Source organism: Engystomops pustulosus, chromosome 10, assembly GCF_040894005.1.
Source record: "Engystomops pustulosus chromosome 10, aEngPut4.maternal, whole genome shotgun sequence".
Taxonomy (NCBI): domain Eukaryota; kingdom Metazoa; phylum Chordata; class Amphibia; order Anura; family Leptodactylidae; genus Engystomops; species Engystomops pustulosus.
Genome location: NC_092420.1, coordinates 38,803,495 through 38,830,212, shown reverse-complemented (window position 1 = coordinate 38,830,212; position 26,718 = coordinate 38,803,495). Strand labels below are relative to the sequence as shown.

The 26,718-nt window shown below is 40.3% G+C and overlaps 1 protein-coding gene and 1 long non-coding RNA gene across 5 annotated transcripts in view; one reads left to right on the top strand and one right to left on the bottom strand.

Moving 5' to 3' along the window:
• The window catches only part of FIRRM (FIGNL1 interacting regulator of recombination and mitosis), a 112,020-nt gene that overhangs the window by 19,407 nt on the left and 65,895 nt on the right, over positions 1–26,718 (top strand). The window contains exons 5-7 of the mRNA XM_072128378.1: positions 19,407–19,547; positions 21,485–21,647; positions 23,807–23,891. Of these exons, the coding sequence (XP_071984479.1) occupies positions 19,407–19,547; positions 21,485–21,647; positions 23,807–23,891 (389 nt within the window). The remainder of the gene's footprint in view (positions 1–19,406; positions 19,548–21,484; positions 21,648–23,806; positions 23,892–26,718) is intronic.
• Positions 1–26,718, bottom strand: part of LOC140104727 (uncharacterized) — a 102,615-nt gene that overhangs the window by 18,210 nt on the left and 57,687 nt on the right. The window contains exons 2-5 of one of the 4 annotated variants that reach the window (XR_011850395.1): positions 26,464–26,610; positions 23,790–23,859; positions 19,039–19,220; positions 18,324–18,524 (exon numbers count right to left, since the gene is read on the bottom strand). This is a non-coding gene — a long non-coding RNA (uncharacterized lncRNA). The remainder of the gene's footprint in view (positions 1–18,323; positions 18,525–19,038; positions 19,221–23,789; positions 23,860–26,463; positions 26,611–26,718) is intronic. The other 3 variants (XR_011850394.1, XR_011850396.1, XR_011850397.1) reach the window with 3 other exon arrangements.

Genomic DNA, 26,718 nt, shown 5'->3' with positions numbered 1-26,718 from the left:
TAATGACCCACTAAAATGAAATACTTATAAAGTGCATCTCATGTCGCACAAAATAAGCCCTTATGTCCAAATTGCCAAAAAACTAAAGATTTTATAGCCAATAAAAAGTGAAACGGTCGAAAGGGTTTTCCTCTGCATCCACGTCATTCAGAGAAAAATATGTATAGATGCATAAAATGGTCAATAGGAACTGTACCTTTCCGTTTTCATATTTCCTACATCAAACACTGGATAGGGTAGGAATAGACTCTCTGTGCGCTTCCTTAGTGTGCCGTTCTCGTGGGTCCAGTTGTTAGGCTTACGGTGTGCAGCGTGTAGCTGTGCAGATCTCCGGTCTTCCGACTTGGAAACTCCACTGCTTCACTTTTGTTCCGCTTTGTTCCACAGGACACCGATATGGAGAGAAACGCAAGTAATAGTGCAACACAGTTTCTTTAGGAAAAGAACTTTCTTTAATCACAAACGTATAACACTTTCACTGCTTGGTAGACAAAAAGTGAAAAAAATGCCGGCTCACCCAACCTTACGATCATCTGGGCTGTACACTTTCTGTGAAGATCTTCTGGAGCGGGGAATGACTAGTCTATAGCTGTATAGCACATGCAGGAAGAAAATGGTAGTAGACCGGCACAGCATGGAGACCATCACATGGGTACGATGCAAAAAACTTCCTTCTTTATTGTTTAAAAACGTCACAAACACGGGAAAACGAATGGGTTAACGCGTTTCGACGGAAACCATCTTAATCATAACCTGTCTAACATGTCAAACCAGCCGCCTTTTATGCTGCTCAGCTGAGTAATAGAAAAGAGGGAACTCCCTCTTTACCTGACGTCGCTCGGTTCCGGTCGCGCCCCCGAATCACATGATCAAAACTCCTCCCCCTAAGTCACATGATCGGAGGTGCGTCTCGGAGCCGTACGATGGAGGTAAGTAAACAATTAATTAAAAACACTTGTAAATACATAAAATAGACAATATGCTAATGCCTAATACTATTTTTGTATACAGAAATTGCAATGTTTAGGCACAAAAATAGAAATGTACTATTGGGGACAAAACTGAACTAAAAACGGGACTGGAACTAGAACATCATGATGTATTGCAACATAGGACATATGCTTCATGACACAGAATACACACAATGCCTATTGTAGAGCTAGTGTTTGGTGAAAGAAGAGGAGAATTCCAAATACAACAAAAATTAATAACGCATAACTTTTTGCGCAAATAAGATGTCATATAGGATAGTACGAAATATACCATAATGTGTGTATACAAGATATAGTACGGGATAGCACGAGATATACTATAATGTGTGATATATGGTACGCACAAAACATATTAATAGAACATATTAATAAAACATATTAATAGAATACATAGTATCTTAGTACGTTAATATGATGTCCTGTCTTTTGTTCATACCTTGTGGTGTTATACTTTCATTACAAAAATCCAGTAACTCTCTATTTAATAATTTTCTCTTGATGTTGCCCCCTCTAATTGGATGTGAAACCTTCTCAAAGGCAGTCCATATAAAATGAGACGTAGACTTGTTATGTATTTCTCTAAAGTGTCTAGAAGCCGCTGATATACCAATTGATTCGTTGGTGATGTCTGACAAATGGCGGCGTATCCTGACTTTGAGAGGACCTGTGGTGTGGCCTATATATTGAATGTTACAACTTGTGCACTTGATGGAATAAATGGCATTGCTAGTGTTGCAGTTAAGATATGATTGAATGGGGTAACTTCTATTCGTGCTACTAATATTTGTGTCTACCGCAACAAATTTGCATGCTTTACATTGTGTGTGGCCACATTTGTAGCAGCCTTTAGTGTTTAGCCATGTCCCCCCAGGATTTTGGCTTCTAAACAGGCTAGGTGAAAGAGCATTACCTAAAGTAGGAGCCCTCTTAGCTACACATTTGATGCCACCCTCCAATATTTTGTATAAGCTTGGATCTTGTAATAAGATGGGAATAAATTTTTTAACTATTTTTGTAATTTCTTTGTATTGCCTACTGTAGGCTGTAGAGAAAATTATAGGGGCCTTCGGCTTTCGTGTTGTTGAGATATCCTCTCCTTTCCCGTTTTTATCCTTGTGTTCTTTATGTTTTATGTCTTTCTTGTCTGATAATAGGTCCTGTTGTGATATGTTCGAAATCTTGCTCTCAGCCTTCTCAATGTAACAGTTTTGGTAACCTCTCTGATGGAGTCTAGCCCTAAGTCTGGTTTTTTCTTTTTCAAAATCGTCATTATCAGAACAATTTCTTCTTAGACGTATCAGTTCCCCATACGGAATATTCTGTATTACATGGGGAGGATGACAGGAGGAGGCTAAAAGGGTGGTGTTCCTCGCCATCTCCTTCCTATAGGGTATACTTCTAACCCTATTGTCTTCTCCTATTAGAGTTACGTCTAAAAATGGAATCGAATTTCCCCCAAACATGGACGTAAATTTTAAATTCATGTGATTGTCATTAAGATAACTTACAAAATTTGCAAAGGATGTCTCTGACCCTTTCCATACCCACACCAGGCGTCTATAGTGTGGTTCGGTCGGTACATAGACGACCTGGTGTGGGTATGGAAAGGGTCAGAGACATCCTTTGCAAATTTTGTAAGGAAGATGAAAAGATATATGCCTCCTCCCATTGTGACATATATATGTTTGCAAGGGAGGGGGAGAATTTGGCCCCCATCGGGGCCCCCTCCACTTGCAAGTAATATCTGCCATCAAAGTAAAAGAAATTGTTTTGTAGTAGAAAACCAGTAATGAGCACTATGTACTCTTTCAATGTTGTACTGTAAGTACTATAGCTGTCTAAATGCCTACGTAGGAACAGCAGTCCTAATTTGTGCGGTATGGATGAGTACAATGCGGTGACGTCACACGACACCCAATTGTATTCTTTATGCCATTCGAAATTATTCATGATCTGTAACAAATGCTTTGTGTCGCGTAAAAAAGATGGGGTAACTCTGGTAATAGGCTGAAGGAAATGATCTAACCATTTGCCCAGTCTCTCTCCCACTCCCCCTATCCCAACCACAATAGGTCTTAAAGGTGGCGGGAAAATATTTTTATGAACTTTGGGGAGCGAATGAAAGACCGGCATAATGGGGTCCTCCACAAACAAATAATCTTTCTCTTTCTGTGTGATAACACCCAGTGTTAAACCCTCTTCCAATATTTTGGACAAACGTTTTTGAACTAAACAGGTTGGATTGGACTCTAGGGTGCGATAAGTGTTATTATCTCTAAACATTTCCTCATTGAGGAGTTTGTAGAGGGCGGCATCCATAACTACTATGGCCCCCCCTTTGTCCGCCGACCTGATGATCAGATCTGACTCCTCTTTAAGCTGTTGCAGTGCCTCTCTCTCCCCTTTAGATAAATTCTGGTGCCTATAATGAGGACCTTTTCCCTTAACCCTCTTGTGAAGTGCTACAAGTTCTTTCTCCACTATATCTTGGAAGTTAATAGGATAAAAATCTGCATTAGAAATATGGTATTCACTATTAACTGAATTATTAACTTCATGCTGTTCACATGTGAGAGACCTTAATGTTAATATGCTACCCTGATCTTGAAAGTTGCTCATATTTACATCGGATCTCATCAGGTCTGCTATGTAATCATTATTTTTATTGTCTACGGATACGGAATTCTCCATCGACTCCTCTGTGTTTACACATGACATGATTGGATCAGTAAAATGTCTCTTGACAGTGATGTTACGTGCTAATTTGTTAATGTCCAGTAGAGTATTAAATAAATTAAAGTCCACCGTGGGAGAGAACTTGAGACCTTTGGCTAATATTTTTAGTTGATTGTCAGAGAGGATCCTACTAGACAAGTTTATGACAGACTCTGTTATTTGTCCTTCTTGGCCCGAGTTTTCACACCCATATTTCCTATGTTTGCGTCCCGACCGTCTGATCCGTTTTTTGACGGTTTGTTATATGGTTTTTGATTCTCTACAGATTTAGACTTGTTTGTATTATCTCTGATTTTCTGTCTCGCTCCGCTCGATTCTGCCTCCTTGTGAGAAGACGTTTGGCTTGAGGATAGGCTATCCATAGAGTCATCGGTGTCTGAAAAACTCACTCGAGGATTATAATTTCTCTTTTTACTTCTTTTGTTGCGTTTTTTTAGAATAGATCTGGGCGTGCTTGTGTTGGTATATGCTCCTTGTTCCCGTCGTTTCCATACATAAACTTCATTGTTACGGTAATCTATGATATCGCGTTCAAATTTTTTCCTTTTTATTGCAGTAATGCTGTCCTCCAACATTTTAACTTTTTCTGCAATTGCTGATGTTTGTTGCAAGTAAATTTGCTCCGGTAGGTTATTTTGAAGCGATTCTCTCAAATCATCGATCTCCGTTTTGACATCAGATAGGATTATTTGTTCTTGTTCCACTATAAGTCGCATCAGTTTTAACGAACATTCACTCAAGGCCTCATGCCAGTTCTCCAGGAAAGCTTTGGAGTACGGTATGGAAAGGGTCAGAGACATCCTTTGCAAATTTTGTAAGTTATCTTAATGACAATCACATGAATTTAAAATTTACGTCCATGTTTGGGGGAAATTCTATTCCATTTTTAGACGTAACTCTAATAGGAGAAGACAATAGGGTTAGAAGTATACCCTATAGGAAGGAGATGGCGAGGAACACCACCCTTTTAGCCTCCTCCTGTCATCCTCCCCATGTAATACAGAATATTCCGTATGGGGAACTGATACGTCTAAGAAGAAATTGTTCTGATAATGACGATTTTAAAAAAGAAAAAATCAGACTTAGGGCTAGACTCCATCAGAGAGGTTACCAAAACTGTTACATTGAGAAGGCTGAGAGCAAGATTTCGAACATATCACAACAGGACCTATTATCAGACAAGAAAGACATAAAACATAAAGAACACAAGGATAAAAACGGGAAAGGAGAGGATATCTCAACAACACGAAAGCCGAAGGCCCCTATAATTTTCTCTACAGCCTACAGTAGGCAATACAAAGAAATTACAAAAATAGTTAAAAAATTTATTCCCATCTTATTACAAGATCCAAGCTTATACAAAATATTGGAGGGTGGCATCAAATGTGTAGCTAAGAGGGCTCCTACTTTAGGTAATGCTCTTTCACCTAGCCTGTTTAGAAGCCAAAATCCTGGGGGGACATGGCTAAACACTAAAGGCTGCTACAAATGTGGCCACACACAATGTAAAGCATGCAAATTTGTTGCGGTAGACACAAATATTACATCTAGTAGCACAAATAGAAGTTACCCCATTCAATCATATCTTAAAGAGAACCCGTCATGCAAAATAACCCCCCTAAACTAAATATATTTTCATAAACTGCCATTAGAGAGCATTGTCCCTATCACTTCATTGTCCCTCTACATGCCTGTAAACCTAAGCAATGATGTCCTAAAGCTGTATGCAAATGACCTGTGAAATGTCCAATGAAGCATTAGCATAGTCAAGCTGTCCACTCTATTCATGAGTGGGAGGTACAGCCACACCCCCAGTGCATGACTGACAGCCTGTATAATGGTGTGAGGCTGTATAATTATGTGCTTCCTGGTGCTGGTGGCCACGCCCGCTGCAGCCTGTGTGTGCATGTGTGTGTGTATAGGAGAGATACAGCAGCTCCAGGCAGCCATGTTACAGCAGAACATGTCAGATTCATGTGTAGCTGATGTTGTGTCTCTCACCTGTATATTAGGAGGATGCAGCATGTCAGCAGATGCAGCACACACACATTAGTAATACTTTACTATACATTACACACAGACATGAGCAGGGAGAGGGGAGGGGTAACAGGGGTGACATCACTGCCTCTGACCATGTGACCAGCCTCATTTACATGATAAAAAATAGATGTTTTTACAATGATTAATGTATGAAATAACTACATAAAGGCTGGGATGGGATCCTTGTGAGCTGCTCCAACAGGTAGTAGTGACAGGACAAGTGACTGAGACCTGATGACAGGTGTCCTTTAACTGCAACACTAGCAATGCCATTTATCCCATCAAGTGCACAAGTTGTAACATTCAATATATAGGCCACACCACAGGTCCTCTCAAAGTCAGGATACGCCGCCATTTGTCAGACATCACCAACGAATCAATTGGTATATCAGCGGCTTCTAGACACTTTAGAGAAATACATAACAAGTCTACGTCTCATTTTATATGGACTGGCTTTGAGAAGGTTTCACATCCAATTAGAGGGGGCAACATCAAGAGAAAATTATTAAATAGAGAAAGTTACTGGATTTTTGTAATGGAAAGTAGAACACCACAAGGTATGAACAAAAGACAGGACATCATATTAACGTACTAAGATACTATGTATTCTATTAATATGTTTTATTAATATGTTCTATTATGTTCTATTATGTTCTATTAATATGTTTTGTGCGTACCATATATCACACATTATAGTATATCTCGTGCTATCCCGTACTATATCTTGTATACACACATTATGGTATATTTCGTACTATCCTATATGACATCTTATTTGCGCAAAAAGTTACGCGTTATTAATTTTTGTTGTATTTGGAATTCTCCTCTTCTTTCACCAAACACTAGCTCTACAATAGGCATTGTGTGTATTCTGTGTCATGAAGCATATGTCCTATGTTGCAATACATCATGATGTTCTAGTTCCAGTCCCGTTTTGGACATACATCATGATGTTCTAGTTCCAGTCTCGTTTTTAGTTCAGTTTTGTCCCCAATAGTACATTTCTATTTTTGTGCCTAAACATTGCAATTTCTGTATACAAAAATAGTATTAGGCATTAGCATATTGTCTATTTTATGTATTTACAAGTGTTTTTAATTAATTGTTTACTTACCTCCATCGTACGGCTCCGAGACGCACCTCCGATCATGTGACTTAGGGGGAGGAGTTTTGATCATGTGATTCGGGGGCGCGACCGGAACCGAGCGACGTCAGGTAAAGAGGGAGTTCCCTCTTTTCTATTACTCAACTGAGCAGCATAAAAGGCGGCTGGTTTGACATGTTAGACAGGTTATGATTAAGATGGTTTCCGTCGAAACGCGTTAACCCATTCGTTTTCCCGTGTTTGTGACGTTTTTAAACAATAAAGAAGGAAGTTTTTTGCATCGTACCCATGTGATGGTCTCCATGCTGTGCCGGTCTACTACCATGAACTTTCTTTAATGGTTATACTCAGATTTTTTTTTTTTTATTAAAAACAGGCCTTGTAAGAAACTCATGCACATTTGGCGTTGTCTGCTGTAATGGTAATATGTTGCTCTCACGTTGAGGTCTGTGTGAAGCTGAGAGTCAGCGCTGTCAGGGCAGCAGCGGGTTGTGTGCCGGGGGCTCTGCCGGAAGTACCGGAGGTTACTGATTGATAATTAGACGCTGCGAGAGAGCGAGCCGATATCCATTTTATCTTCTCCCTGGAAGAAGCCGACAGAGGCGAAACTCGAGTCGGGCAGACAACGCTGAACGTGCATGAGATTAACCCCTTAACGCTCTGCGCCGTAGCTCTACGGCGCAGAGGTATAAGGGATGTATGAAGAGGGCTCACGGGCTGAGTCCTCTTCATACAGAGGTGGGGGTTGTTGCATATTGCAGCAAACCCCCACCGCTAATAACCACGGTCGGTGCTTGCCCGATCTATCAAAATATAAAAACGGTTACGGGCAGCGGTGACCTCCGAGGCGGGAAATGGCGCCCAAATGTCCGAAATGCGACTTTTACACCTTTTTACATAACATAAAAAATGAAATAAAAAATGATCAAAATGTCGCACAGACCTCAAAATGGTAGCAATGAAAATGTCGCCTCATTTCGCAAAAAATGACCCCTCACACATCACCTTGTGCCAAAGTATGAAAAAGTTATTAGCGCCAGAAGATGGCTTTTTTGTACACATTCGTTTAATTTTTGAAAATGTATTAAAACACAATAAAACCTATATAAATTTGGTATCACCGCGATCGCACCGAACCAAAGAATAAAGTAGGCGTGTTATTTGGAGCGAAGAGTGAAAGTTGTAAAAACTGAGCCCATTTTTTCAATTTTTCCACATTTGGAATTTTTTTTCAGCTTCGCAGTATACGGCATGTTAAAATAAATAACATTACAGGAAAGTAAAATTTGTTACGCACAAAATAAGCCCTCACACAGGTCTGTACACGTAAAAATGAAAACGTTATGAATTTTTGAAGTTGGAGAGCGAGAAATGAGCCGAAAAACCCTGCGTCCTTAAGGGGTTAAAGGAAACCTACCACTTGAAATGGCAGGTTTAAGAAGAAAACACCGAGCACCAGCTCAGGGTGAGCTGGTGCCGGAGCTTATTTTTGTTAGTGTTTTAAACTGCTGTATCGCTTACCATGCGCGCGGCTACATAGGAAGTGAAGGAGAGCCACGCGCATGGTAAGCGCCGAGCGCGTACCTCCCTGCGCCGGCTATAAAGTTTAAAAAGTGTTTTAAACCGCGATACAGCGGTTTAAAACACTAAAAAAATAAGCAAAAACGAAGAAACGGAGTGGCACTCACCGTTCGTGAAAGCAAAACTTCTTTATTCTTGGTTCAAGTGAGAGGTACACAGGGGGACACGCAGTGCCGCAAAGCCGACGGGCCGTTTCGCGCCAGCCGGGCAGTGCCCTGAGAAAGCGCCGGCTGGCGCGAAACGGCCCGCCGGCTTTGCGGCACTGCGTGCCCCCCTGTGTACCTCTCACATGAACCAAGAATAAAGAAGTTTTGCTTTCACGAACGGTGAGTGCCACTCCGTTTCTTCGTTTTTGCTTGTCGTGCTGGTCTACTCTAAGGAGATACAGCACAACCGCTGTGAATAGCCACTATCTCCGCACATACCCGTCCACTGCTCCCATTGACTGACAAGACCCGTTATTAGGCTGGCGGTGCCCACAGCGCTTTTACTCTATATACGTACTAACAAAAATAAGCTCCGGCACCAGTTCACCCTGAGCTGGTGCTCGGTGTTTTCTTCTTAAACCTGCCATTTCAAGTGGTAGGTTTCCTTTAATAAAAAAATCTGTGAGTATAACCATTAAAGAAAGTTCTTTTCCTAAAGAAACTGTCTTGCACTATTACTTGCGTTTCTCTCCATATCGGTGTCCTGTGGAACAAAGCGGAATGAAAGTGAAGCAGTGGAGTTTCCAAGTCGGAAGACCGGAGATCTGCACAGCTACACGCTGCACACCGTAAGCCTAACAGCTGAACCCACGAGAACGGCACACTGAGGGAGCGCACAGTGTCTCTATTCCTACCCAGTGTTTGATATAGGAAATATGAAAACGGAAAGGTACAGTTCCTATTGACTATTTTATGCATCTATACATATTTTTCTCTGAATGACCTGGATGCGGAGGAAAACCCTTTAGACTGTTATACATTTGATCATAAGGAATATTGGACCTCTATTCCATCTATGTTTATCCTCTTTGCGCCGTCACAGATAGCTGCCAACTAGTTAATTTTTTCCAAATAACTATTTTTACTTATTTTCAATATAAAGTGACAATGCATAATCTGCTCTGAATGGCGCAGCTTCCCTTCGATGCCCTGGCGTGTGCCCATACAGCAGGTTACCACCACATATGGGATATTCTTATACGCGGGAGGGATTGGGTATCAAATTTTGTGGAGCGTTTTGATATTTTATCCACTGAGAATTTGTACACTTTTTGAAAAGCACATTAATTTAGCCAAAAAAATCTTTCAAAATTGTATCCGATTTTGTTTTAACCCCTGTAAAACAATTAAAGGGTTAACAAACTTCATAAAAGTTGTTTTACGTACGTTGAGGGGTATAGTTTCTATAATGGGGTAATTTATGGAGTTTTACTTTTATTTAGGCCTCTCAAAGTGACTTGAAACCTGAGCAGGTCCCTCAATAGCAGGATTTTGCATTTTTTATGAAAATGTGAAAAATCGCACCTAACGTTCAAAGCCCTATAACATCCTACAAAAATAAGAGAGTGCATAAAAAAACCATGTCCACATAAAGAAGACATTTAGTGAATGTTATTTAATAAAGGGGTATTCCGGGAATATGAACATCTGACACAAAAACCCATGATGATATAAATAAAGGAGTACATCAATACTCCATGTCAGTAGTCACAAAACTGAGCTTAAATAGTTTGATTTTATAATTTACAAAATTTATGGCCTCTCTAAAGTAGGTTATCAGAGTTATCACTAAGATGGCCACCGCTGGAAACTACAAGTTCCATGATCCGTTAGGTCGCAGTAACTCCTCCTTCCTCTTATGCTCTGCTCCCTGTGATGATGTAATAGGTTTTCTTGCTCTGTTACTATAGTAATGATGTGCAACTGCCATCACCACAACACTGGCCATACTGGATGCACTGCAACCAACCAACTACAGCTAAACTTGGTGGTGATCACATGACCTGCCCAGGCAGGTGCAGGACATGTGATGTGGACATGTGACCAGTGGCCATCTTCTGTTCTGTGTCTGATCCACAACGGACCGCGCAGGGGAAATTAACAGACTGATTAAAGGGCCAGTAGCATTTTAATTCTTCTGCTAATTCTAATTTTCTGCTAAGGGGAGCACAATTTACACTAATTACACACTAGCTTATATTTTGAGTACCCGTTTGTATATGAATTATGCTTATTCCTGGAATACCCCTTTAAGTTTTTTTGTGGTTATGACTATGTGTGGAAAAAGTAGAACATTTTGAAGTTGGAAAATCGCGAATTTTTCCAAATTTTCACCAAATATCTTATTTTCTCATAAATAAATGCAAAACATACCACCATTATTTTTAATATTTAAAGATTAATTAAAGCATAACTGTAAAATTACTAAAATGATTAAAAATATTTTAAGCACCACTGGAGAGATACTTGGACTACAATTCCAACAATACCTGTATCCTGCTGCTGGCTTCTTCGTATCCTGAGATATATCTGATCTGTTCAATCTCACTTCTTTTTAAATCAGATTCTGCTATTTCTGAAGTGGGTGGGCACTCAAGGCACTGAATCCAGAACAGGACAGCATGTTTGTAATTGGCTGATCTGAAGCATGCGATGAGTCACATGCTTGTGAAATCACTGAAGGTATTTTGCCAGAACACTAAGGACTTTCAAATTATGCTTGACAGCATGTTTGTAGTTGGATGACCTGAAGCGTGTTATGAGTCACATGATTGCGACACCGCTCAATATATATATATTTTTTTTGCACTTCTTTACAACGGACATGCCCAACAAGCCTCCTTTAATCTTTAGCTGCTGTATGTGGTTACTCTTTAGGGTGCGGTCACACGTTGCAGTTAAAACTGCATTGCAATCAGCTTGGAGGTGGTTTTAGGTGCAGTTTTCAATTTAACAGGTGAAAGACATTTAAGTGAAGGAGGGAATTTGATTTTGAAGGGGAATCCTGTTCCACAAATGTCATTAAACTGTTCAGTTCATGTCTTTCACCTGTTAAATTGACAAAACTGCACCCAAAACCACCTCAAAGCTGATTGCGAAGGGTGACCGCACCCTTAATGGCAAATATTCGGGTTGAAGTTACCAGTGGGGAGCTGCAGGGGTCAGTATTGGGCCCACTTTGTTTTAATATTTTTATTAATGACTTGAGGGTATACACAGTAGAGTTTCAATATTTGCAGATAATACTAAGCTCAGTAAAATAATTACAATAGCTATGGAAAGTATTCAGACCCCTTTAAATGTTTCACTTTGTTTCAATGCAGCCAATTGGTAAGATGAAAAAACTTTTGTTTTACTGATTAATGTACACTCTGCATCCCTTCTTGACAGAAATGTATCTAGTCTTACTAATTTATTAAACAAGAAAAACCTGAAATATCACATGATCATTAGTATTAAGAACCATTGCTGTGACACTATTTTTTTTTAAATCAACAAACTTTATTGAAGGGCATTTGGATATACAATGTGCATGGTAGATACATGACATAAATGGTGGTCTTGCAGGACCCCACAAAAGGGAAAGATGCAGAGAACAACGAAAGGTTTTTTTTCGTATTACGTTTTTATTGGAAATTTTTCATTTATAAACAAAACATAAATAAAAATAGAAAATTTTCTCTTCAAACAGCGCTCTTAAGGAGCGACTAGGTGATGAAGACAATTCAGCATTCACTGAAATTATCTAATAAGTCACGAACATCCGTCTATAATATCAAACGGTAAGGCACAGTAATAGCAACCAATTTATAGATGAAAGAGGAAACACAGGAGTGAAGGGGAGGATCAGAAAGGAAAGAGGGAGGAGGGGAGGGGAAAGGGGAATTGAAGAGGTCAGGGGGGGAAGGGGTAGATTTCCCCCCCCCCTCCAAGCCAGCGACACCTCCAAGCTCAGGTCTCCTCCGGGGCGTCTCGTAACAGGGCATTATATGCCGATGATGACTTAAAGATGATCCAATGTTGCCAGGTCTTTTGGAAACGGGCCGCACTTCTAGGGTCCGAGCTCAAGTGACTCTCCATCCGACTAACCTCCTCTACCCTCCTTAACCACTGAAATACAGTGGGTGGTTCAGTAGAGAGCCAACAGGCTGGTATGCAAGATTTAGCCGTGTTCAGTGAGTGTCGGACCAGGGAGCGCCGGTATGTGGGAAGGGAAATCTCGTTATGGTGTAACAGTACCCAGGCCGGGTCGTTTTGCAAAGCTTTGCCTGTCACCTCGCGAACCACCTCCAAAACGGTATCCCAAAAAGGGGCCAGCTTGGGACACCCCCAAAATATATGTAAGATTGTCCCCTCCTCCATTCCACACCTCCAGCAACATGCGGGGGTCTCCGGGAACATTTTGTGTAGGACATGAGGAACTCTGTACCATCTAGTGAGTATCTTATAGTTAGTTTCTTGGTAGAGAGAACTAATGGTTGTTTTGTGGGCCATGAGAAATATTTTTTCACGCTGCTCTTCAGTGAGGTTAATGTCCAGGTCTCTCTTCCACTTTAGGATGTATGGTGGAACGTAGTCTTGTGGCGGGGCTGTCAGCAGTTTATAAGAGAGTGAAAGCGCACCCCTAACCTGAGTCTTTCGCATACAAAGTCCCTCAAATCCAGTCCGCTGTCTTGCGAATAGAGAAGAGGATGGTAGGGAGGTCAGAAAGTGTGTCAGTTGGGCGCCCTGCCAAGCGGATGCCTGAGGGAGGTCTGCTGGAGACGTTAGAGTCTCCCCTTTGCACCATTCACCATCCACAATGAAGTGGCACGCCCTAAAGTGATCGGAGGCCATCCATTGTTTAAAAACCGGAGAGGAGAGCCCCGGGGGAAATTCAGGGTTACCCAGAATTGGCATGAGGGGAGAGTGTCCCGGTGAGATATCCCAGGTCTGTCTACATTCATCGAACACCAGTAGGGTAGCATGGACTGTAGGATGTCGGGTAAGGTCCCTCCACCACTTCCTCCTTAGCCATGGGAGGCAGGGCAGGGGGATCTGCGTAGCATGTTGTTCCAAATGAACCCATGCTTTCGAGCTCTGATGGTGTAGCCAGTCAATTATTCTGCAAAGATGGGAAGCCTGATAGTACCGGGTCACGTCTGGCATTGCCAGGCCGCCCTCTGTTTTAGCTGTAAATAAAATAGATCTTTTTAACCGAGCAGGTTTATTGGCCCAGACAAAGGAAGAGAAAAGGTGTTGAGTCTCCATGAGATAACTGGCTGGGACCCTGTGCCTGGAAGAGGTAAAGTAGGCGAGGTAGGGCAATCATTTTGATTGCTCCAATCCTGCCAAACCATGATAGGTAGCCCGCAGACCATCTTTTCAGATCAAGTTTGAGAGATTGTAGTAATGGGAGAAAGTTCAGGCGGAATGCATCTTCTATGTCAGCTGGAAGGTGAACACCCAGATATTTAAGTGATGAAGGTGCCCATCTGAAGTTAAATTGTTCCCTTAAATGATCACCCATGTCCGGTGGGGTATTTAATATCATAGCCTCAGATTTCTGCATGTTTATTTTAAAATTGGAGAGACTACTGAATTTATCCAGTTCTTTGAGCAAATTTGGAATGGTGACAAGAGGGGATGTGAGGGAAAATAATAGGTCGTCGGCATATGCTGCCACTTTGACCTCCTGTGCGCCCATCTTCAGGCCAGAGATATCAGGGTTATTTCTGATCCTACGGAGGAGGGGTTCCATTGTCAAGGCGAAGATAAGGCGAAGATAAGGGGGGATAATGGGCATCCCTGTCTCGTCCCATTCTTTATATCAAAAGAGTCAGAGTAGACTCCGTTGACTCTTATTACTGCAGAGGGTCTCGAGTATAGTGCTCCTATCCAGGCCATCATGTTAGAGCCCAAGCCCAGGTGTCTTAGAGTACCAAAGAGAAAAGGCCATCCCACCCGGTCAAACGCCTTTTCGGTGTCTGCTGAGAGAATAACCATCGGGGTAGCGTTTGTATTTGCCATGTGGATCAAGTTAAGTGCTTTCGTCGTGTTATCCCTTGCTTCTCTTGTGGGGATGAAGCCAGTGTGATCAGTGTGGATCAAACCCGGCATTAAGGAGACCAAACGGTTGGCCAGGATTTTAGAAAAGAGTTTAAGGTCAACATTAAGAAGCGAGATTGGCCTATAACTTGCACAGGACGCCGGGTCTTTATCTTCTTTGGGAATTACGACTATGTGGGCTCGAAGCGTATCACGCCGGATTGTATGCCCGTCGGAGAGAGAATTAAAGGCGTTCAGGAAGTGAACAACAAAAGGTTACAAAGTATGCAGACTTGGTCCGCAACCACGGCCTGATTGTTTCCACGGCAAAGAGAAGGCAAAAGAAATAAAAACCTGTAGAAACGTCCAGCATGTTTATAATCCTACATGTGCAGAATGCGCTGTACAACAATGGGTTTGACTAATATTTAGCACCTGCCCTTGTAGTGACAAAGAGATTGCAACATAAAAAGCACAAAGCACCCAACCACACACTTTCACCATATTCCCACTCCAGCGTCGCCTCTAATGGTATAACTAGATAAGGACTTAGCTCAGAGACCGAATTAGCAAAGATCGGGCCAGGGTTACAAAAAAATTTCTGCAGTACTCAAGCTTCGTAAGAGCACAGAGGCCTCCATGATCCTTAAAATCGAAGAAGTTTAGGGCAGCCCCACAACTCTGCCTCGATCTAGAAGTACAACTGAACTAAGCAATCATGGGAGAAGAGCCTTGCTGAGAGAGGTAAAGCTTTTGGTAACACTGGAAACTTGTTTACTATGCCTTTTTAAATTCTTTATTACTTGCTAGTTCTGACCGTGTTGGAAATTATTTTAAGAACCGCAAGACAATAAGAAACTATATTTGGAACCTATTGTGCTGGATACGATTGTTGCTTCTGTAAAGAAGAAACCCAAGACCACTAGGGCTGAGCTCCAGAAATGCAGTAGGGAGATTGTTTGTTTAAATTTCTCCAAAGTCCAGTGCAGCCCTCCACCATTCGGGGCTTTATGACAGAGGGTGCCGATGGAAGCTTCTCCTCAGTGCAAGACTTATGGAAGGCTGCATACAGTTTGCAAAAAAACACATTAAGGACTTCCATACTATGAAAAAATAAGATTCTGTGGTCTCATGAGATGAAGATTTGAACTTTTTGGTGGTTAATTCTAAACTGTATGTGTGGAGAAAACCAGGCACTGCCCATCACCAAATACAATCCCAACAGTGAAACAAGGTGGTGGCAGCATCATTCTGTGGGGGTATTTTTCAGCTGCACGGACGGGGATACGGTTTGCAATCATTCCCAAGAAGACTCATGGCTGTTCTAGCTCAAAGGGGTGCTGATAATCTATATTGGGGAAAGAAAAAACAACAGGCACTGCCTAGTGCAAATAAAAGTGATTTCTTTGAATCTATTTCTATAGGCGATACATAGATGATCTGTTCCTGATATGGACAGGTACACAAACAGAAGCTGAATCTTTTTCTAAATATCTAAAGAATAACAACTGAGGGATTTCTTTTACGTCAGAACACAAAACAACATCCATTACATTTTTAGATCTGAATCTATGTTCTAATAACGGCTCCATCTCCACATCAACATTTTTTAAAATGGTTGACGCCAATAGCTACCTCAATTATGGTAGCTCACATTTTAAAAAAATGGAAAGACAACATACCCTATAGCCAGTACAAGAGGGTTAGGAAAAATTGCACTGATCAATCCATCTTTAAAGAACAAGCATTGATCCTCAAAAAACACTTTTTAGAAAAGGGCTATCCATCCCATATTTTAAAACAAGCGCATCAAAAAACTGTAAACCTTTCACAACAAGAACGGAGAATATACCCTGAATTTCATCACTAGGTATAATGACAGATCAAATGAGATCACCAATATTCTAAAGAAACACTGGCACCTACTGGAAAAAGACCAACTATTAAAAGCCCATATCCCAAAGAAACCAATAATCACATATAGGAGAGCGGCCTCACTTTATTGGCCCCCAGTCAGATAAAACAGCAGCAGCATAAAATCAACAAATCCCTGACAACGGACACGATCCCTAGGATCAGGAGATGTGGCCATAAATTGTGTCTCTGCTGTCCCAGTATTAACAATAACGCCACTCATATAAAATCAAATATCACACAAGAATCATTCCCAATTAAGAATACAATGACTTGCCGATCCAGCTATGCTATATATATAATTGAAAGTCTGTGTGGCCTAGAGTAGGTCGGCAGAACTACACAACAATTACATGACCGTATTGCCGGCCACAGGGGGAATATCAAGAAGGGCTTTTTAAAACTTGGCCTCTCGAAACATTTCGCCTTCAAACACCAAAAAAATGAAAAACAAATACTATTCAATTGTTCTTTTTTGGCCACCGTAGTTGATGCGTTGCACTAAATTCCATCTGCTCCAACAGTGCACCGCACCATCATTTCCGCCCACAACCGTGTCACAACGTACCAAAATACATCCCAGTAGCGGTCCACGATTAAGTCGGGCAAGAATAAGAAAAGGAACCTGTCAAAATATGTCTTTTCTATATAATACGCTGTATGTCCAAGTATGATGAATTTTACCTAATATAAGTGTAATGTATGCCTTTATATGTTTACAAGTGTATGGTCGTCTTAACAATCAAGTTGCTGAGAAAATTGTTTTTTGTTTTTTTTGAAACAATGACCTCACTTCCTGCTATGTATTATAAAACCAAACAAATGCTTATTACTGTGCACATAGACCTGACAAAGCGCCCGGTTGTGGCGTGAAATGCGTTGTCATTTTTATTCATCCGATTTTATCTGTATGTATTTTATCCTGATTATAATATTAAATTGAGTCACGATTGAGCTTTACGTATAGCCGTGATTCCTTGGGCTACGCCAGAAGAAGTCCCTATTTTTTATCTGGTATCCATTGAGGAAATTACACTCCACATCTTTTGGATCCATCTATGTATAATCTATATTGAGCAACGTTTCGGAATACTTATGACTAAGTAATATTTCAGTTTTTCTTGTTTAATTGGCAAAAATATCTATATTTTTATTTTGTCATGATGGAGTGCAAAGTGTACATTAAAAAAACTAAAAAGACAATTGTGTTCTAAACAGTCAATTACAGCTGAAAAAGACTTGGGGGGAGGGGGGGGCTATTGGTGGATGGTAAACTTAGTTTTAGTGACTAGAGGAATAGATGAAGCAATCAAGCTTATTTAGGGTGCTAGAATACAATGATATCTCCAAAATATAATATATTGACTGCATCCATGTGCTTAATTGCCACGTTTTGGAGGCAGTCATCCCATCCTTCAGAATCTGTTTTATTAGAAAAAAATCAAGGAGATTCAGAGTAGAGCACCTCACAGCACTACTCAACAATCAGCTGGTTGTTTTTTCAGCCATCTCTGGAAATATGGATACCTACTGGCTAACCATTGGGGGCAGTTAGAGAACGCATGACTGGTATATTCCAGCCAGCTTGTCTCCTCCTTAGGATTCATATCCCTTCTTCTTGTTTCTTCTGTCTCGTCTTGTTGCGTCTTTTGGTTAGTTCAAGAAGTGAGTATATAGCAAATACACCTGTACCTCTCTGACATTGTCCTATCTGAACGATTGGTGCTTAATGGACTAATACTATGCAGTGACAGAGCGGAAAAAATGCGAGTGTTACTGAAATGTTTTTTTTGGGTTAAGCAATATCATTGGAATGTAAACGCAAATGTACTATTGAGATATTTGTTCATTTGTGTACGTTCCAATTTTATTTCAAAATAAATAAAAATTCAGTTAAAATGAATGGCCAGTACATTAATCTCTCCAAAGATCTTTTCATACCTAAGACGGTTGGGTCATTTCGATACAGCGTAGGGAATTGGATTGGCTGAATGAGAGAAACCAGGGGGAATTTTATTCACCGAGAGGAGGCTCTACCATTGCCATACACGGGGATTCTTTACAGGAAGAGCAGTGAGACTATGGAACTCTCTGCCACAGGAGGTTGTTTTGGCGGATGTTTTGTACATGCGCAAGAGAGACCTAAATAGAAAAAAAAAAGCGAAAAGGATGTCTGTTTTGGAAAAGAACCTTGGTAGGGGTATTTTCAAACAATATGAGAAAAAAGGGATGCTTTTTAGAGAACATCATATTTAAGACTTATTAGTACCAGGTAGTATAAAATTGTTTCATAACATTGCATTAGTGACATTATGTCACTTTGATTAGTAGTAAAAAAGGGTGGCTGGATTGGACACTTCTACTGTTGTAATAATTTTGATGCCTTGATTTTTCATCAACCAAGGTTGCTAGATAGCACTGTTGAGTATATAGTAGTGACACTTTCCTATATACATAGTTTGAAGATGGACATCAATCCCTTAAGGGTCTGTGGGCCGCATTTCTGTCGGGTTTCCCGACTATTTCCAAATCGCACCGCATTTAACAGGGGTTTTCATGCGACACAAATCGGGGGGTGTGGCCATCTGACAACCCGACTGATTCTGACTTAGCGCTGGATTTAAAACTTAAATTGTGTTACAAGACATGCACTCACATACATCGGGAAGGAGAAGGTGAACTCTAGTGGACCTCAGTGGGGAAGTGACACATGCAGGATATCGGGCACACGATCTTGGTGAATCGCGACGGACTTCATCCTCGTCGGACAGTCCGGATCGGGGATCGCGACAGGACCGGGTGAGTAGATGTGCCCCTATATGTTTCATTCACTAAACGCTGAAAAAGCAATGACCATCAGAATATTGTGGTACGACAAAGTTTTTGGACAAAAGATTAACATTTTTTTACATTTATTAAAACATAATAAAACTTAGAGATGTTTTGTACTGAAATGTAATGTACAACTTTCTTGCTTGTGAGAAATGATGAGTTCTAAACCTGTGTGTTTTATTTCATTACCAGGATATGGCTCAGTGGATAGAAGCACTAACCTCTTGTGTGCGCTATGTCTGTTCCATAGAGGAACAAGTGACCTTTGGAAGTATTCAGTCTCTTCCTTCATTTGTGCTGCAGGTCCTTATCACTACTTTCACCCACTGCAAGGTATGCTGTCTACTGAAAAAAAGGTCTTTACTTTTATTGAGAAACTTGCCTTAATACAAGTTTACATATGAGTATGCAGTTTTCTGTTTGGCTGTATTTTCTTTAGTGCCGTTTAATAGGACCTATCATGTTATTTTAGCTCCCCAAACTTAAAACTCTTTTGATTCTTTATCCTATGATTTGTAAAGCGCTGCAGAATATAAATACAGATTTATTATGCTGCAGAAAGAGTTTTAGCAAACCTATTAAGGAGCGCTACCCCCTCCTCCTCTTCTGGGTGCCGACATGTGCCCGGTGTGCTACAGTGCGGCAGGCACACTGTCTTCGGAATGTAGCCTTAGAGCCTGGAACGGTAGTGTTGCCTATAGCTTTGGTTCTGTAGTACCTGTAGTAATCATGTTTTGGGTAGCTTATTAAAAGAAAGAGTCTCCTCTTTCAATTCTAATCAGGCTTGTGGTTCTGTGAGCAACAGAAAAATTCTATTCTATGCTTTCTGTCTTTCCTTCTTGTTGTTTTCTTTAAATCTACCATTAAAATAAAGCACACTGACTCGTAGATCCAGGCACCGTGACTGTGGTAATCATATTAGATTTGTTATCTGTGACCTACATTCTCCTAAAATAAATTTGTAAAATTAGGCTGATCAGCCTGATGGGCTTTGGGGGCATGACTAGAGTCCCACTGTGCTGCAGATTCACAGGCTGATAAAATGAGGATTCACTTGGCTCTCTCCCTCGGACTGTTTAATCTAGTAGTAGGAGGAAATGCAAGGGGAGAGAAGACCTGTTCCGATACAGCACTGAGGAGTTCTGTAAACATCCACCACAACCCTTCAGGCTTATTAGCATAATCACAAAAGTTGTTTTTAAAAGGAAAGAGAGCAAGGATAACAAATACAAGGATATTACCTATCAGTAAGTGCCCCTAGCTTATCGTGCTTGATTTTGATGGTAGATTTGCTTTAACTGCCTGTATTTCCATTCTTGAGATTTCAAAGATAACATTCGTGTATTTAATATGTTACCATAAGCATTGTTCTAGGTAGAGCATCTAATAGGAATGCATTCCAAAACAGAATGTGTAGAGCGGCACCGTGTATATAATAATTCGGGTGCAGGTCTTCTTAAGAGGTCTGACACCAACCCCAACATCATGGAATAATAGGAATGCATGATATTTCATACGCTACCTGAAAGAACAGTTAAAAGGGGTATTCCGGGAATATGAACGTCTGATACAAAAACCCATGATGCTATAAATGAATGAATATAACAAAACTCAATGTCATTAGTTACAAAATGGAGCTTAAATAGTTTGATTTTATAATTCAAAAATGTTATGGACTTTTTAAAGTCATCACCAAGATGGCCGTAACTGGAAAATACAAGTCCCATGATTCTTTAGTTCTCAGTAACCCCTCTTCCCTCTTATATTCTGTTCCGCTCGCAGTGATGACATAAGACTATCCTACAGTAGTAATGATGTGTGTTACTGCACATTGTCTCACGGACGTCATGTCTCACAGCACTGGCTATACTGGATGCACTGCAACCAACCGGCTACAGCCAAACAAAGTGGTAATCACATGACCTGCCCAAGCAGGTGCAGGACATATGACCGGCAGCCATCTTCTGTCCTGTGTCCGCAGAGAAAAATCAACAGACTAATTAAAGGGCCAGCAACATTTTTCTTCTTCATTACAGGGTATGTCAACACCATTTTTCTGCTGAGGGGTGCAAAATTTTTAAATAACAACTAATTACACACTAGCTTATATTTTAAGGACCCATTTGTATATGAATTCCTGGAATACCCCTTTAAAGGTAAAAGCTGGTGAATATGTCCCATTTATTTGTGATTATAGCATGTATACTTTTATTTTTATTACAATAAGAAATATTACCCCACATCAAGTTAATAAGCTATTTGTTTTCTAGGATGGCGATTCAGTATATTGTGGAAGACTCCATCTGGTTTCCGATTTACTCCAAGCCCTTTTTAAGGAAGCAGTCTTCCTTGAAAAACAGTTGATGGAACTGCTGGATAAAACTACCCTCAGTGCCTGTGCGCCAGCCAGTGAAATCACAAGCATCATCTCTGGTGGGTTTTCAGAGGTTCCTTCTGAGTGGTTGACATGTAAATTACCCAGGGGTGCTGAGGCTACATCACTTGAGCGCCTCAGGGAGTCTCGTATTTTAATTTATGCACTCTCCTGTAGCACTAGCAGTCTCGCCCATCCACTGTATGTCCTTTAAAAGAGAAAGGGCAATTATTTTGTTTCTTGCCAGGAGTAATCAAACGTAAAACCGTAGAAGTCTTCTCATCATGCCTTGTTTCTTTGTTGTCTCCAATCCTAATAACACATGTTGTATTAACTGTTTTAGCTGAATATATATAATTTTTTTTCTGCCTTTTCTATTAGAATTCTAGAAGCCATGGCAACATTTTCTCTACTCTTTACTTAACCCCATAGCGCAATAAGACGTACCCTTACGTCTTACTGCGCATGGGGGAGTATGAAGAGGGCTCACGGGCTGAGCCCTCTTCATACTCACCGGGCATTTGCTTCATAATGAAGCAAATGCCCATCGCTAACACCCGCGATCGGTGCTTGCACCGATCGCGGGTGTTAACCCTTTGATCGCCGCCGGCAAAGCTGCCGGCGGCATTAAAGAGCCGGCGGCGCGTGGGCGCCGCCATCTTGGCTCAGATCGTCACTCCCTGTGACGTCACCGGGGAGTGGCGATCCGTTGATCCGAGGCTGTCATGATCGAGGCTATTACAGATGGTATGCAAAATCCCCATATACTGCCATACTGTAGTATGGCAGTATATGGTAGGATCAATCAGACAACCTAGGGTTAAAGTACCCTAGGGAGTCTGAAGAATAGTAAAAAAAATAAATAAAAAAAAGTAAAAAAAAAAAACAATTATATTAAAAAAACATAAAAATTCAAATCACCCCCCTTTCCCTAGAACTGATATAAATATAAATAAACCGTAAAAATCATAAACACATTAGGTATCGCCGCGTCCGAAAATGCCCGATCAAAATATAATAACCGTTTTTCACTGCGTTTAACCCCGTAACGGAAAATAGCGTCCGAAGTCGCAAATGGCATTTTTTTGCCATTTTGAAAAATAGAAAAAATTCTATAAAAAGTTATCAAAAGGTCGCACAGTCCTAAAAGTAGAAGCATTGAAAACGTCATCAGAAGTCGCAAAAAATGACACCACTCACAGCTCCATACACCAAAGTATGAAAAAGTTATTAGCGCAAGAACACGGCAAAATGAAGAATTTTTTTTCTGTACAGGAGGTTTTAATTTTTGTAAATGTATGAAAACATTATAAAACCTATACAAATTTGGTATCCCTGTGATCTTATTGACCCAATGAATGAAATAGACCTGTCATTTGGGGCGCACAGTGTAAGCTGTAAAAACCAAGCCCACAAGAAATGGCGCAAATGTGTTTTTTCATCATTTTCACTGCATTTAGAATTTTTTTCCCGCTTCCCAGTACACGGCATGGAATATTTAATACCATCACTACGAAGTGCAATTTGTTACGCAGAAAATAAGCAATCACATAGCTCTGTACACGGAAAAATAAAAAAGTTATAGATTTTTGAAGGTGGGGAGTGAAAAATAAAAACGCAAAAACAAAAAAGGGCCTGGTCCTTAAGGGGTTAAATATCCAGTTTCAAATTGCACAAATCTACTTACGGTATCATAGAGTTTAGCTCTTGGCTAGTTTAACAATTTCCCTTATGTGTGTGCTCCTGGTGTATATGCTGAGTGTATATATTGTGCAGATGAAGGCAAAAATCTGCCTCAATCTGCCAGTGTATGTCAGTTTTCTGGCTGAGCATCGCATATGCACAGCAGAAGCCATTGAAGTCAATGGGGGATGTGAGAAACAGTACTGCATTTCCTCCTGGCCTCTGAGGTTATGCTCAGTGGTGTTCCCCAGTGATGTCATCACTGGGGAAATATCCTGGCTATTGATTGGCTGCTACAGATGTGCACCCCTTCTCCTGTATTCAGGTGGTGGAGGAGGCATGGGGTCATGGATAAGCAAACAGATAAGTCATTACCCTCCATTATTAGGGAACACATCTGGACTCCCCCCAGGCTTTCTCTGTCTATAATCTGCTGCTTTTCGTTTTTTAATCGCCTGATTTATTAACATCCATTTTCTCTACAGCAAAAACAGTTTTATGATGCTGCCTCACATTACCTTTTTATTTTTGGCAGTTATACATACATTCTTAGAAATGTGCTCAGTTGTTTCCAAAATGGATCACGCCCTGCATGCAAACACATGGAAATTTATTATCAAGTGAGTCATCAAAATATAATTCTATGCTACATAAACTTGTAATTATTGCTTTTTTTCAGAATGAATTTGCAAATGACTAGAATATTGTGGCTTACCAAAATTACATGTATGTATCACCTCGTGTCCCTGCATTGTTCAACCAGGTTTGGCTGCGATGAAAGTTGTTGGAAAATTTTTTTACCACCTTTGCACATCTAGAGGCTGGAGTTGTTACCCCTGTTGTTTGCCAAATAGCTGTAGCTCACTTAAAGAGGACAGTTTTCCAAATCACCCTTTAGAAAGTCTCTAGGTGCTTGCAAGTAAAATAAAAAACACAAATACTTACCTAGTTCCTCTGTACATGAGCTGTGGTTTACACTCCGGCTACATTCGAGAACTGCAAGGGGAGCACAGGAGATAGGTCCGATGCGCTTATCTGGTTGAAGACAGAGGATGAGACTACTCGTCTTGATTGGCCAGCTGTTGTGGCATTTGGACCATATTTATTGTCATGCGAAGCAAAACCACTCAGCACAGGGGTTAAACAAGATATGATCCTGAATCAGTGTAGCTACAGCATTCTCAAATCAAATGGTAGGTTTTCTTTAAGCTGAAAAAGGCCTCTGGCCATAAGGTGTTAATCGGACCCATCTCTAGAGAAGTATAAAGGATTTTTTTTTTTATTATAAAGCGCCCACAAAAGGTCATTTGCAAACTAATTTGAAACACTAAACCATCGGTCCATAAGCATGAACTTTCAAAAAAAAAAACAGATTCTCAATGAGATTTAAGTCTGGGCTTTGGGCTATTTTAACACATGAATATGCTTTGATTTAGACCATTTGAATGTATCTTTGGATGTATATTCAGGGTTATACATCAAGCATATTGAAGAAGGGGCCTTGGGCAGCTGAACCTTTTGGATTGAATGGTTTAATGAATGCATATTTATGTGTTAAAATGCCCAAAGTCCAAATCTAAATCCCATTGAAAATCTGTGGCTTGACTTGCAAATTGCTGTTCACAACGGATTTCCAGAGCTATTCTGCAAAATGAGAATGGTCAAAAATTCCAGCCAACACATTTGTCGCTGTGTACCAAAGGTGGTCATACCAAATATTCACTCCATACTAAAAAAAAAAAAAAAAAATTGTAGAAGTATGCATCATTCTCTTTATACTTCACAAGTAGGCTATATTTGCAACTTTTTCAGCATGCCCAAACTGATGTATCCGTCACAGAATTGCAAGAAAAGGATGGTTTTTATGGGGTATATGTCTTATTCATAAAAATCTTAGTTTCTTTATCCATTTTTGTGTCATCTTGATAGTTATTTGCTCAAAAAACATATAAGAGGTTTCATCCAATGACTGCCATATTAACCACTTAAGGATACAGCTATTTTAAACCTTCCTGACATAGCCCATTATATAACTTTGAAACATATCCAGTCAATTTTGAGATTATCTTCTCTTGAGTCATTGTACTTCATGCCTTTCATATTATGAACCAGCCCATCCCACTGAAACATCATATGCAGTTCCTAGGTATATTCTATACAGCCACCTATTATAAAATCAATGAAAATGATTAAAGTCCTCTCCAATCAGAACCCCCCTCCCAATGTACATAAAAACATAAAACCAATACTTACCTATAGTGATGCTAAACTGGCCACTCATCAGTGAAGTCGATTGCTGCTTCTGCTGGGTGTTCTTCCGCCGGTGTCCTCTTTGCAGGGACGCAGGCGGCATCACCATGCACCGCATGTGTCCTGCACTGCAGATGGAGCGACGGAAACGAAACGTTGTCCGACGATCATGGACACAGCGCGATTCACTAAGATCTTGCGCCCGATTTCCTGCATGTGTCACTTCACCGCTCAGGTCTGCCGGAGTTCACCTTCTTCTTCCTGGTGCATGTAAGTCCCGACGAAGTCCATGAAAAGTTGGAAAACCCGTTTTGTTTTGTTTGTTTTTTAAACTCACAAATTTCACCCATTTCCTTTTCTATACAATAAAATTTTATGCAAATAAAAAACCTTCTTCCCCCTTAAAATTGATATTGGCGCATCCATAGCAACCTTGGCTAAACAGGTATTACGTTGTCATACCTCTATTATGAAGGGTATAAAAGAGAAAAATTTTAAACTAATCCAAAATTGCAATTTAAGTGGTTCCTACCACCCAAAAATATGTAATAGAAATCAGAACTATATACTTTATAATTGTGACCCCAGTCAAATTTTTTGGTCTGTATGATTATTGTTAATCCTAGTTCTTATGACAACCCAACATTTTTAAAATCCAATCAATATTAATTACAGACACCCATGATAACTACTTTAGCTGTTTATTGTATCATAGGGCTAACGTAATAGTACCAATCTAACAGTTACCTTTCCCCCAATGAACAAGCCCCAATAATCCTCTTTTGATTGAGGAATAAAAACGTTATAGCTCTCAGAATATGACCACACATAGGTAAATGTGGTTTCCTTCAAAGGAGTTTTTATTTGCGAAAGTAGTAAAAATGTTTAAGAGTGTAATTTTATCATTTATTATACTGTATGGTAAAAGCTTTAACCCCTTACCGGCATTTGATAGAATAGTACTGCATGGCTTGAGGTGCGTTTCAGCATCATGCACTACTATTACGTCATGTTACAGCTGGCACCTGTCTCTAGCACCCACGGTCAGAGTTTTCTTCGATCGAGAGCTTTAACCCCTTACAAGCCAACCTGTAAAAGAAAAAAGAAGTTTAAACCACTTTAATTATTTTTATTAAAAAATGTTTTTATTAAGTTAAAGTCCCCTAAACACAACATTACATATACATATCTAATAAA